The following is a 13357-nucleotide window of genomic DNA, read 5'->3' on the forward strand; positions in this document are numbered from 1 at the left end:
ACTTGGGACCCCTGCCAAGCCACAATTGACCCACAAGCCGGAGCCTCCTCACTCACCCGATACAAGGAACAGGTAGGTAGCCGTGTTGGTCTCCAAGTTAAAAAAATTCCTTCAGTAGCACCTTAAAGACCAACTAAGTTTATATTTTGGTATATTTTGGTATGAGCTTTCGTGTCCATGCACACTTCTTCAGATACACTAGAAACAGAAGTACAGAAACAGAAATATAAACTTAGTTGGTCTTTAAGATGCTACTGAAGGAATTTTTTTATTTTGCCGATTGATACAAGGAGTTAACTTGGTGGCCATTTTGACCAGGATAATTTATTCCGACTGGCAGCATCTCTTTCCCAGCCTTGTTACTGGAGATCCTTCCTAGACATGGCAGAATTTGAACTTTATATGAGGAATTAAAGCAGAATGAAATTCAGAGTTTAAAAATCCTAACAAATACTTTATAAGTGATTTTTTTAAATGATTGTTCAATGTGTTTGTTTACAGTGGTTTGCAGTCCAGGATCCTTTAACCCTCATGAAGGAACTCACTGCCTTCCATGCAACAAAAGTTTGGAATATGGAGCAACACGTTGTTGACAGAATACCAGCATAGACCTTGTGCTATGTTTAGTAGCACTGTTGTACTTGATTTATAATATCTTTGTAATGCAATTAAAATGATTTTTTTAAACTCCAATTTAATTGGTATTAAATTTGCATTTGGTTGAATGAAGAATGGTTTGAGATTGCTGGCAGAAAAACTACAACCTGTTTTGGTGCCTCTGGTAGTTCCACATATTTCACATATTCTTAAGGGCAAAGGGATGTGTTATTATTACCAAGTTCTCTTATCTTAAGACCTTTATCAGACTTGTGTCTGATGTAGTAGATAATCCAACTGAGTGCATCCATATGGACTGAAGAGATCTGGATAATAATAATAATACTATAATAATAATCTATTAAACATTAAAAGCTTCCCTAAACAGGGCTGCCTTCAGATGTCTTCTCAAAGTCTGGTAGTTGTTTTTCTCTTTGACATCTGATGGGAGGGCGGCCACCACTGCTGAGAAGGCCCTCTGCCTGGTTCCCTGTAACTTGGCTTCTTGCAATGAGGGAACCGCCAGAAGGCCCTCAGCACTGGACCTCACTGTCCGGGCAGAACAATTGGGGTGGAGACGTTCCTTCAGGATCTGCTCAACCCTTCTGCTTACCTTGGGCCATTCACTAGCACTCACCCTGATCTGCTTGAGTTACAAAAAGGCAGGATCTAAATCGGGCATAGGCAAACTCGGCCCTCCAGAGGTTTTGGGACTGCAATTCCCATCATCCCTGACCACTGGTCCTGTTAGCTAGGGATCATGGGAGTTGTGGGCCAAAAACATCTGGAGGGCCGAGTTTGCCTATGCCTGATCTAAATGCTGTCCATAAAGAAATATGAGGGGCAAATATGCTAGCAATGCATGTTCCCTAAGTTCTTTTGGAGGGATATAAATAGGCAAGTAAGTGATATTTTCAGATATGGAGCCAAGGCTATTTTTGGTGTTGTGAAACTCTTGCTAGGTACTAAAATTATGAAAGAAAATCAGTAACCCTCCTGAAATTAGCTTAATGTAATTAATGAACAATACAATTCATCTGTTGTTCACCGCAATCAAGTGAAGTATTCTGGGCTATAGGGCTCTGAAGTGTGCTGGTTCATCCTGCTATTTAGTCATAATATGAAATGGCTTTTGCAAACTGTAAAAGGTGGGTATATAGATTCATGTGGAAATTATAGGCTCCTTCCATTGAAATAAATGAGATTCTTGTACATGCAAAAAATGTGAGCAGTGTGAAGAGTCCTTTACGGCTGGCGAGGTCAAAGATCTGTGTGCTGCTTGTGAATCCGTGATGATTCTAAGATGGGATGGTGGATCTGTGACCTATGGGCCAAATCCAGCCCTCACCCAGCCACTTCATGTCATCCACCAGCCCCAGGCAAAATCAAATGTCTCTTCACATTGGAAAGCTGCTACTTCCTGTTACAAGATGACCTTGCTAGGAGTTGCTAGCAGTTAGGAAGGGCTACCAAGATCTCCTAACAATGGCACCAGGCAAGGGGGACAAGAGGTGCCTTTTCAAGGTAAGCACTGGGTTCTCTTCCCCATCACAGTGCTAGACTGAGAGAAGAGGCTTAAATCTGCTGTGATGGGGCAGCTTGAATCTCCATCCCCCTCTATGCAAGTGTACAAGTAGGTCCTTTGGCCATGCTGACTACTAGCATGTGGCTATTGGAGAGTTGGCCAGCTTTGACTATGAACCTCAGGCCAATAAAAGGTTAGCCACTCCTGCTCTGAGAACTGAAGCTATCAAAACGGATGAATAATTTTGTGTATAAATATATAAATAAAAACCAAAATGGCTTTGTAGCAGGAAGAGAGATGTCTAGTTTAATAAGTGTTGAATAAAATAGATATAAAAAGAAATAAATTGAAAGCTGGTATAGTAGCATTGGATATTTTTAAGGCTTTTGACTGTAGAATGGCCAGCAATAAAAATGATGATAGAAAGTTTAGGATTTGGAGAACGATTTAAGGGATTATTTTATAGGATTCATCTCATCCTGGGTATAGTCTTTTTGCACTGTTGCCTTCAGGCAAGAGATACAGAAAAATTAAATCAAGAACGAATAGATTAAAAAGTAGTTTCTATCCAAGAGCTATAACCATCTTAAATGCTGTAACTAAATAATATCATCTTGGGGAGTTGTGATGGGTGTGTATGTACAGTGTGTGTGTGTGTGGCTGTAATTGTGTTTTTGTTTTGTTTTATGGGATGACATTCAATTTCGTTGTACCAGGTACAGTGACAATAAAGTATCTATTAATAAATCAATTATATTTGAGGAACAAGGCATTTGTTGTAGTGAACAATGGGATAACAGAACAAATAACACTAGTCTGAGGTACAAAACAAGGATGCTCCCTTTCCCCAATTTTATTTGTATTGGTCATTGAAACTCTGGCCTATGTAATGGAAGATGGAAATATAAAAGGAATAAGCAGTAATGGAAAAGAGAAAATAAGCTTTTTTGCAGATGGCACCTTGCTAACAATCAAAAATCCGTGGGAAAATATGCAGGTAATAGAGACACATTTGAATTTTTTGGGAGAAATAACAGGGTTGCAAATTAATTCGTTCAAATCAGAGAAGTTACTTAAGTATGATGAAGATGAAAAATGAACATTTTTGAAGGAAATAAAAATAGATACACAATTAAGAAATGTAATAAATTACCGGTACTTGGGAATAAATTATCAAGAAATTTAGAAAATTTAGACCAGGAGAATCTTAACAAATTAAAGAGGGAAATTAAGGAAAAGCTGGCGGAATATAAGAAAATTAAGCTTTTATGGTTTGGAAGAATAGCGGTAATTAAAATAATTTTTTTGTCTAGAATAATTTTTTTATTTAGATTGTTACCGATTAAGATATCAGGGACAGAGATAAAGGGTTGGCAAAGTATGATTAATAAATTTTGTAATGGGGATAAGAAACCTAGAATTAATAAAAGAAGATGGTATAAACTCCAGAAAAGGAGTGGACTGATATCTCCCCAACATAAAGTTATATAGCAAATCAGGTAAAATATATCATAGATGGGATAACAGAACAAGGAGAGTTAGAATTGTTAGAGAGTGGTACACAAGAAATGAAGAAGTTAGTTGAGTATATTTTTTATCAAACCAAATAGGCAATGGTGACAGAATATTGAAAATCCCTTATTAAGAAACATCATTGAGATATGGGCAAAATATAAAGGAAAATGGATACCAGCAAATTCCCTATGAACTCTGGTGGTGGTGATAGAAACTTTCCAGTAAATTTTAAAAAGGAAATTGAAAAAGAAGTGAAAGAGAAGAAAATACTTAAAGGAATGGGTCTTTTAAAATTAGGATAGCTGCTTATTTCCTTGACATCTGATGGAAGGGCGTTCCACAGGGCGGGTGCCACTACCGAAAAGGCCCTCTGTCTGGTTCCCCGTGACCTCATTTCTCGCAATGACGGAACTGCCAGAAGGCCCTTGGCACTGGACCCCAGTGTCCAGGCAGAACGATGGGGGTGGAGACGCTCCTTCAGGTATACTGGACCGAATTGAATTGTGCTCGGAAACGTACTGGGAGCCAATGTAGATCTTTCAAGACCTGTGTTATATGGTCTTGACGGACGCTCCCAGTCACCAGTCTAGCTGCCGCATTCTGGATTAGTTTCCACCTTCAAAGGTAGCCCCACGTAGGTAGGTAGGTAGATAGATAGATAGATAGATAGATACAGTAGATAGATTTATTTCAGCTTTAAGCTCATATAAACATAAAAATAGACACAATGAGACATACTTGCTTTACAATCAGTAAAAATAAATATAGGGCTAAAAATAATTACAGATAATATAAAATTAGGAAAAACAATATGGTAAAAGCTTTCAGGATTCATGTAACAGTCCATTTCGCCTCTTATAGGACAGAACAGAAGTTTAATATCTTGCCCCTTGCAAGGTTACAAACGAGTCAGTGTCTTGCAGTAATAGGGCAAGATGAGTCTACTGGAAGTGCAGAGAATTTTTGGATTAATGGTCTCAGTAGGTTTATCCAGACAGCACCATACAGAGGGCAAGTAAGAACTATGTGCTGGAGGGATTCCGTCGACTGGTTATCACAGGAACATAGAACTGAGACTCGACCCTTAGAGAATCTATGAAGAAGGACATTGGAGGGGATAGCATTGAACCTCGCTTAAATAAACGCAAAACAATGGCTGGCAATAGAGAGGGATGATAAATAAGCTGGAACATGCTGTGCGGGAGTAATGCCCATGTGCCAAGGCGAACATACCCCCCCCCCCTGCCGCCCAACATAAGATTACGTTGCAACTCTGTATCATCCAATCTCTGACTGATAATTTTTTTAGCTGTGGTAAGAGCAAAATTTAAAGATTCTAGGGGGGAGATTCCAAAAAGCAAAAGCTTGGTGTGGATCTTGCTGGCCCAGGGACTGGTGAATTCGTTGCGCCATAAACATTGGGCTAGATAATAATTTGGTAATCTGTGCCAGAGTGTTAGCCAGTAATTGAAAACCCGTTTCCACAGAAGTGTCTCTAGCGAGGGGATCTTCAGTTCCAGATGTATAGCCACATTGCTCACACATGAAGGAAGTAAAAAACGGTGTAAAAATTGATTTTGGAGGGTCTCAAGAGGGGCAAAATTTGCCAAGGCAGCCCAAGGTGGTGCAGCATATGCGAGTATGGCTGCTACTTTCGCATTAAACACCTTCAACCCCGAAGGCACGTGCAGAGCCCCATCTGAGAAATAAAACAGGAGAAATGTGTGGGACACAGTTTTAGCCTTATTGAGTAGCTATTGAATTTGTGCTTTCCATCTCATGTTTTGTTGAAAAATATACCTAAATATTGGAATTTGGAAACTTGTTCTACTGTTGCTCCATCAAGCTTCCACTTGTATAGTTTTCGACTTCTGGAGAAAATATATTTCTTAGATTTAGAATGGTTAACTGATTGGTTTGACAATAGGAAACAAAGATCTTCAGTGATCTATTTAGGCCAACTCGAGAATAGGAAAGAATTACTGCATCGTCTGCATAGAGAAGCAGTGGGCAGCGATAATCTGCAAGGTGGGGGGGGGGGCATGAATATTGACGGGCAACTCAATTAGGGGTTTTCTCATATCACTTATATACAAATTAGAGAGATAGGGAGCTAGTATACAGCCTTGGCGGACTCCCTTCTTTATAGGCACCGAATTCGTGAGTTCGCCTGCTGGAGTTAGTCTCACTCTGGCAACTGATCCCTCATGCACTTGGATCATAAGCCATAAGAGTCTTCTGTGAATGCCCCAAGTAGCAAGTTTCACCCATAAGATGTTTCTGGGGATGCTGTCAAAAGCTGCCCTCAAGTCAATAAAGGCAACACATAAATAGGGGTAGAGTATTTCAGTGCAAGGTGGTAAAGAATTATAGCGTGGTCCATTGTGGAACAATTGGGTCTAAAACCTGCTTGTTCATGACCGATTAAGTTGGACTCTTCCGACCACTGGGTCAATTTGGACAGCAGAAAGCAGGCATAGATTTTCCCTAGGATTCAAAGTAGGCTGATGTTATGATATTTCCCCAGGTTAGCAGTGGATCCTTTTTTGTGAATTGGGATGAGAATAGCCTCCTTCCACGACTTGGGAATGAGACCTGTGGCGTTTATAACATCGAAAACTTTGGCCAGAATTCCAGCCCACCACTCAGGATGTGACTTAATGGCCTCTGCTGGGACCAAATCAGGCCCAGGTGAAGGCCCAGGTGGTAGCCCCATGTAAGAGCGCATTGCAGTAATCCAAGCGGGAGATAACCAGAGCATGCACCACTCTGGTGAGACAGTACGCAGGCAGGTAGGGTCTCAGCCTGCGTACCAGATGGAGCTGATAAACAGCTGCCCTGGACACAGAATTAACCTGCGCCTCCATGGACAGCTGTGAGTCCAAAATGACTCCCAGGCTGCGCACCTGGTCCTTTAGGGGCACAGTTACCCCATTCAGGACCAGGGAGTCCTCCACAGCTGCCCGCCTCCTGTCCCCCACAACAGTTTTTCTGTCTTGTCAGGATTCAACCTCAATCCGTTAACCGCCATCCATCCTCCAACCGCCTCCAGGCACTCACACAGGACCTTCACCACCTTCAGTGGTTCTGATTTGAAAGAGAGGTAGAGCTAGGAAATGGCTGTTCGTGGAGAGCGGATAAAAATGTTTTTTGTTGCACTCACTCTTTTCTCTCTGACCCAAAAGAATCACCTTTGGTCATTTTCACTTTCTATGTTCCTTCTAGCCTTTTGCCTTGCTGTTGGCATTGCCAGTCCAGTTGCTGCCTGGAGATGTTTGTTTTGCTGAAGTCTTGCCTACTACGGATATTCTTTCGTCTGTCAGCTAATTTCACACTGAACAGCCATCAAATGTTATGGTTTCTTACTAGCTACAATGGAAGCTAGAATTGAGTCCAGTGACCTAGATGTGAAATACTTCAATGCCCATTATGAATCCCCTGAGACATCTTGTCATTGCTGCTAGTGTGATATAACCACATCAAAAAACAGAAGGGCATCTTTGCTCCACATTACAGCGATGGTCATGCAAATATCTAGGTGTGGGTAAGAGGAAATCTATATTTATAAAAATGTAGGCATTGCGCGCGCGCATGTTACAGCCTTTCACAGTAACCGCTGAACCGAATTGCCTCAAATTAAGACAAAGCACCTCCCTGCCCATCAGGGAGGGATCTAGCATAATTTTTTCCCCCCAAAAAGTACACCTTTCATACCTAAAACTGATTAAACACAAAAAAGTGGCATGCAAATTAGACACCACCAGCAGAAGCTCTGAAGACTCCAGCAGCATCCAATAGAAAGAAGCTGCGTCTTTGAGGGCAGGACTAAGTCACACACACACACCGACATGCTATAACCGCCAAAACAGCCGTTACCCCTCAGAGCCAGACGACGGGAGATACTCCGAGTACAACAAACGCTGCAAACACTCCACTAGCCAACCCCCACCCCCGTCGCCACCCCCACCAACCTGACCTCTGCCGCAAACACCCCACTAAACAACCACCCCTCACCACCCCCACAAACTGCACCCTCCGCCGCCGCTTGTAGCAGGACCTCGGCTCCAAAGCAACAACCCCAAGGCAGGCCAGGATTCACTGCCGCCGCCACCACCACAAGCCAGACCTCGCCGCCAAACCACCAACCCCAAGGCAGGCCAGGACCCATTTCCGCCCTCACACTGCAGGAGCTGCTCCTTCCTTCCCTTCTTCGCGCCTTTCTCTCTCTCCTCTTTCCCCCTCAGGACCACCACCGCCTTTTTGGCCCCAGGAAAGCGGAGGGAGGAGGAAGGAGAGCGTGCAGATAGGTCTCCTCTGAGGGTAGAGAGCGGTCGTCTCCAACCCCGCAGGGACGCACACCTCCCCCCCCCCCCGATATTGATCAAGAGGTATAGATCCATCGCCCTCTCACCCAGCCAAGGGAGCCCGCCCTTCTCCTTTGCCCTCCCTGGGAGACTGGAGGGAGGAGGAAAAGATATTTCTATTTCTCCCTGGTTTATTATTTCGTTTTTTATTTTTTCCCCCCTCTTAATTCTGCTCCTTCCTGGGCCCCTGAGGAGGATGCAGGGCTGGGAAATGCCTTCTTCCTTGGCGGCGGCGCCTCCCCTTCCCTCACTCCCCTCCTCTGTTTCTTCCAGGGGGAATCAAAAGGGGCTGAAGAAAAGAAAGGAAAATAAAATAAAGGGGCTGCTTTATTAACAACAGGCAGAAGAAGCCGGACGGGCGGACAGCTGGCAAAACCCTATTATCATCATCATCATCATCATCATCATCATCATCATCATCATACTGCTTCATATTTTCAGGGGGGAAGTCTATTATTACTGTTATTATTATTTCTATACTTCTTTATATTTCCAGGGGGGAACTATTTATTATTATTATTATTATTATTATTATTATTATTATTATTATTATTATTATTACCCCACCCATCTGCCTGGGTCGATTCCCTCCAGCATTTCTCAAAACCCACAGCAATGCGTGGCCGGGTCAGCTAGTTCTATATAAAAAAGCTAGAGTTCAATAAAAACATTTTATCTTCAGCACTGTGACGTGAAAAGCTTTCCAATTTATAATTTTTAAAAGAGCATCCTACTGAGGTCATTGCCACAACAGTGTTAAGAAAAGGGGGTACGTACGCATGTTAACATTTATGTTTTAGGAGATATTCTGCAACACGTGCATGTAAGACTAGCTGACTGCTCAATCCAGTCAACTCTCACACTTCCACATGAAGTTCTGTTCTATTGAATGTACATTTTTTCCATGGAACACCATGACTTGCCCTATAATGCTCTCATGTGCCCAAATTGTGTGCTCAACATAGCAAGCTTATCTTGTGGCATTCTGATGCTTTTGCTATACTCTGCACTCAATGATTTGAAGGATAAAATTTTATTGACCAATTAAATGCTTGTTTTGGCTTACTGCCCAGTTTAAAACTGATGTCTAAAAATGCAAACCTCTGTTGCATTTCAAAAGCTTCATTAATGTCAGTGGGACAGCAGTGCGACCCTAGGCATTCCTACTGAAAACCAAGTTTTGAGTTTAATGGAACTTAGACCCAGGCCATAGGACTGCAACATAAGATACATATAAGCAGGTACAAGATGGCAGCTTAAATGGCTGACAACAAATATCTTACAATATATTACAGCTCTGCACCCCAATTCTTTTTCAAAAACAATAATTGCAAGAGAGTATTTTTTTTTATTTTATTTTTAAAAAACAGTCTATAGTCTAAAGTTAGGGATGATATATGATACTTCCAAATAGCAAACTTACCCCCATTAGCTTTGGTGATATGGTTTTATTTGTTGCAACTAAATACTTCATTATTTCCTCTTGAAAGTGTAGATTCCTACATGATTATCTAGCGTGTTTCCCAAAAGTACTGTAAAACGATGATAGCATAGACTGCTATTGCTACACATTTCAACAAATTTATTCACATTTCTATTACTTGGATATGGGGGGCCATTGAGAGATTTGAGGTGCAACACATTCCCTGGGGACAATTGGGCAGTGATAGCTACAAAAATATAATATGCTTCCTATTCTCACTATCAGTGCATGGTTTTTTCAAAAAGGAATTTGTGTATTAGAATTCCTTCTGGAGGCCTAGAAATATATAAAGACAATCCTCTAATTGGTTTTTTACACTGATGAATATTTTTGGTAAAGGCTAACAGTACAATTCTGTACATATCTAAAGGTAAAGGGACCCCTGACAGTTAAGTCCAGTCGTGAACGACTGGGGTTGCGGCGCTCATCTCACTCTATAGGCCGAGGGAGCCGGCGTTTGTCTGCAGACAGTTTTTCCGGGTAATGTGGTCAGCACGATTAAGCCGCTTCTGGCGAAACCAGAGCAGTGCATGAAAATACCGTTTACCTTCCCGCCGGAACGGTACCTATTTACTTGCACTTTGACATGCTTTCGAACTGCTAAGTTGGCAGGAGCAGGGACTGAACAATGGGAGCTCACCCCGTCGCAGAGATTCAAACCGCCGACCTTCTGATCTGCAAGCCCTAGGCTCAGCGGTTTAGACTACAGTGCCATATCTAGTAAGTCTATCTTCAAGTTTTACTCTCAAGAAAGTGTGTAAAGACTAATATATGTAGAATTTGTCAAGATATCAAGCCAGGTCACAGAGTAACCCAATTCTGGCCAGCCAAAATATATTACTGCTAGTGTAATCATTATTGTCCCACATCCAAGAAAAGAAAAGCTGGCTCACATTTTGCACCCTGAAACTCACTGAAGTCAGCAACAAAAACCCCCGAGGCTAGGACTGAACCTGTTGTAAACTTTTCAGAGTAGACCTCCGTCAATTTCTTATCTTTTTCAGATTTATCATTTGCCTGCCTTTTGGTCCTTCCCCCCCCCCTCCCAAAAAAACCAGCTTTTATCACAAAGTAATGTTTTCTGTTAGTCAAGACCAGGTATGCAAGAAGACAATCATTTATCTCTCCCAACATTTATTTAATTTCTCAACTATATAAAACATTTATTTTAAACTCTATAATAGGATTATAGAAATAATATAATCTTTTCATGTAATTTACAGTACTCACCTTGGAAATATAACACATTTAATAAGATGTGAACAATCAAGTCCAAACCTTCTTTTGCTCAAATACTGTTCTACTGTGGAAAAAGAAAATACCAGCAGGCTCCTTTGTCCTCAAGCAAAGCAATAGTTCTTTTGAAGATGTTTCTCGGTTCACTCAAATATCATTTGGAGCATGGAAGTATTTTTATAAAAACATCTTGAGGCATTGGGTTTGTGGATCTAGATCTGCTTGCAGTCATGTCTGGTACACATCGCCTGTCGTTCAATTCGCCAAGTCACTTCTTCATAGGTACAGTGGCATATAGTGCAGTCGTCCGTCTTTACCTCTCGACCTGCAGGAATGACCGTAGTCTCTGCAAAGCAGTTGGGCCCTGGAACAAAGAAAGGGGTGGCGCTGAGTGCAGCTGTTTCACATGATGAAGGTTGTGCCAGGCGCACCAGAGGTGGACAGAACACGGGTTGGATGTGGAGATGGCCTGAAATCCTCTCTCTGACTCACAATGTGGACTCAGGCAAATCACAGCCTTACAGCCCACAAACACATCACAAAGTTGTGAGGATCAGTATGGTAAGAATGGCAAAGCTTTTAGTGTATTACAAAGTGTTATTGCAGTTATTTTTAGTAATGACTCTTAGGGAATCTCCAGGTGCATTCTGAAGCAGTTTATAAATATTAATTTCATAAAATGTATACTCCCCTTGATTGTTTCAAACAACAACCTCAAAGTGATTTACAAAAGGAAAAAAAAATCAAGAAAAAAATCACAATCATACTTGAAAACATAGAAAAGTTAAAATACTAAAACAGATTAAAATCACCTCATCTTTCTAAGCACCTGGGTAGGCTTGTCTAAAGAATAATGTTTTTAGAAGGTGCTGAAAAGAGTACAGTGAAGGTTCTGGCCTGATGTCAATAGGGAGTTCCAAAGTGCATGTACTGCCACACTAAACAATTGTGTTCTTACAAATGTGAAATAGGCATTGTGTGGCACCTGCAGTAGTGCCAATTCTGTCAATCAAAGTGGTCCCAAGCTTTTGTGGCGCAATCAAATGCTTCACCAGAAATACATCAAGACTGCGGAGACTTGAATATTCTTGCTAAAACAACATTAAAGTTTTAAGGACCTATGAAGTGAGGGGGGTGCTGGTCTTGAGCAGCAACCAATGGGCAGGGCCTCCCCTCCCCTTTACCAACAGGTAAGGATGGGCACTCATATCCCGCTATCTAAACACCCATTGTTTGAGAATTCACTTATCCAAACATGAGGAATCTGCCCAAACTTCACTGCAGATTCAGATACCCAAACAGCTGGACCTGCATGTGGTACTTTAAACAAATAAGCAGCCTTAAACAAGCCTTCCTTTTTGTGTTTTGCTGGTTCACAGCAGCCATTTCACCAGAAACCATGGTGGGAGGCAGGGAGAAAGTGAGAGATATCAGACAAATGAGAGCATTTTCCCCTTCCTTGTTTGCTTTTTGCAAAGTTTCAGTGGATTTTCCTGGGTTTTCCCCATCACTTTGGGGTCAAAATTCCATGGTCGGGAACACATTAGAAATTTCCCCATGGGAATTAATAGAAATTGTTGACCAGTTATGTGAGTGCCCACCTAACAAATGATTTATTGAGGACACATAGCATTCAGAGAATGAGACCTGTGTATCCTTATCTACACTGTTACCAAGGAAACTTCTTCCCCACTCTAAGACACTGCATCCGCTGCTCATGGGGCTGCTCCACCATCCTCTTCTCCATCATGTTGTACTGCTCAAGGAGTCCTGCTATTCCTCCCTCCATTTTCAATTTCAGGAGAATGTTGCTCCTAGGCCTTCTCCAGGAAACACAGATCCCACTTCAGACACCAGGGTTACAAAAGTTTGGTGCCACACCCCACTCTGTCAGGTGATAGCAAGATCCCAGGGGGTTCCAGGCACTCACCCAGCTTCTGTGTTCCTTTGGAGAATTGAGGCACGGCAGAGACTGTCTTAGCTTTAGAAAAGATGGTTTATTCACCTATTTACACTTTCAGACTGCATGGAAGGAGTCCAGATCCTACAGCCTGGTCATTTCAAGAGGGGCTTGTCCCCACAGTAGCACAACCCTGGAGTCCAAGGCATTTCTCCCAGTCATCTCTGCAGCCAGCCTACCCAAGATAGATTCCAGTCTCCCTTCTCCCTTCTCCCCAGAACACCCAGTATTATAGATTTGGATGGGGGATCCCCTAAACCCTTGAAATTAGTAAATGGTGGGAATTTCATTATTTGGTCATGTGAAGGGAGAAATGCAAGCTGCGAGGAATTCCTGGGTTAGCCTAGGCAAAACAACCTGGCCAAGCTAGGGCCATTAAGAAACAAGAGAGGGCCGCTGAGAGCCCTTGGCAATGCAAGAGAGCTGTCCTCCCCCCTTGCCCTGAGGTGCGGACAGAGACTGGGGGGGTTGGAAGGATGCCAGGGTAACTGGGTGGGAGGTGACAGGAAAAGTTATGAACACTAGAAGATTCTATGGAATCAGGAAGAACTTTCTGACAGTAAGAGCTGTTCATCTTTGGAATGTTCTCCCTCTGGAGGTGGTGGACTCTCCTTCCTTAGAGGTTTTCAAGCAGAGGTTGGATGGCCATCTGTCAGGGAGGAACTAGTTGAGATTCC

At 42.3% G+C, this 13357-nt stretch overlaps 2 protein-coding genes across 2 annotated transcripts in view; one reads left to right on the forward strand and one right to left on the reverse strand.

Moving 5' to 3' along the window:
• Positions 1–685, forward strand: part of ZPBP (zona pellucida binding protein) — a 36316-nt gene extending 35631 nt beyond the window's left edge. The window contains exon 8 of the mRNA XM_060282066.1: positions 502–685. Coding sequence (XP_060138049.1) covers positions 502–593 — 92 coding nt within the window. The 3' untranslated portion in view covers positions 594–685. The remainder of the gene's footprint in view (positions 1–501) is intronic.
• Positions 686–8579: 7894 nt separating this feature from the next.
• The window catches only part of VWC2 (von Willebrand factor C domain containing 2), a 36796-nt gene continuing 32018 nt past the window's right edge, over positions 8580–13357 (reverse strand). Inside the window, exon 4 of the mRNA XM_035108703.2 lies at positions 8580–11084. Within this exon, the coding sequence (XP_034964594.1) occupies positions 10933–11084 (152 nt within the window). The 3' untranslated portion in view covers positions 8580–10932. The remainder of the gene's footprint in view (positions 11085–13357) is intronic.

The sequence above is a fragment of the Zootoca vivipara genome, chromosome 13 (assembly GCF_963506605.1).
Source record: "Zootoca vivipara chromosome 13, rZooViv1.1, whole genome shotgun sequence".
NCBI classification, from domain to species: Eukaryota; Metazoa; Chordata; class Lepidosauria; order Squamata; family Lacertidae; genus Zootoca; species Zootoca vivipara.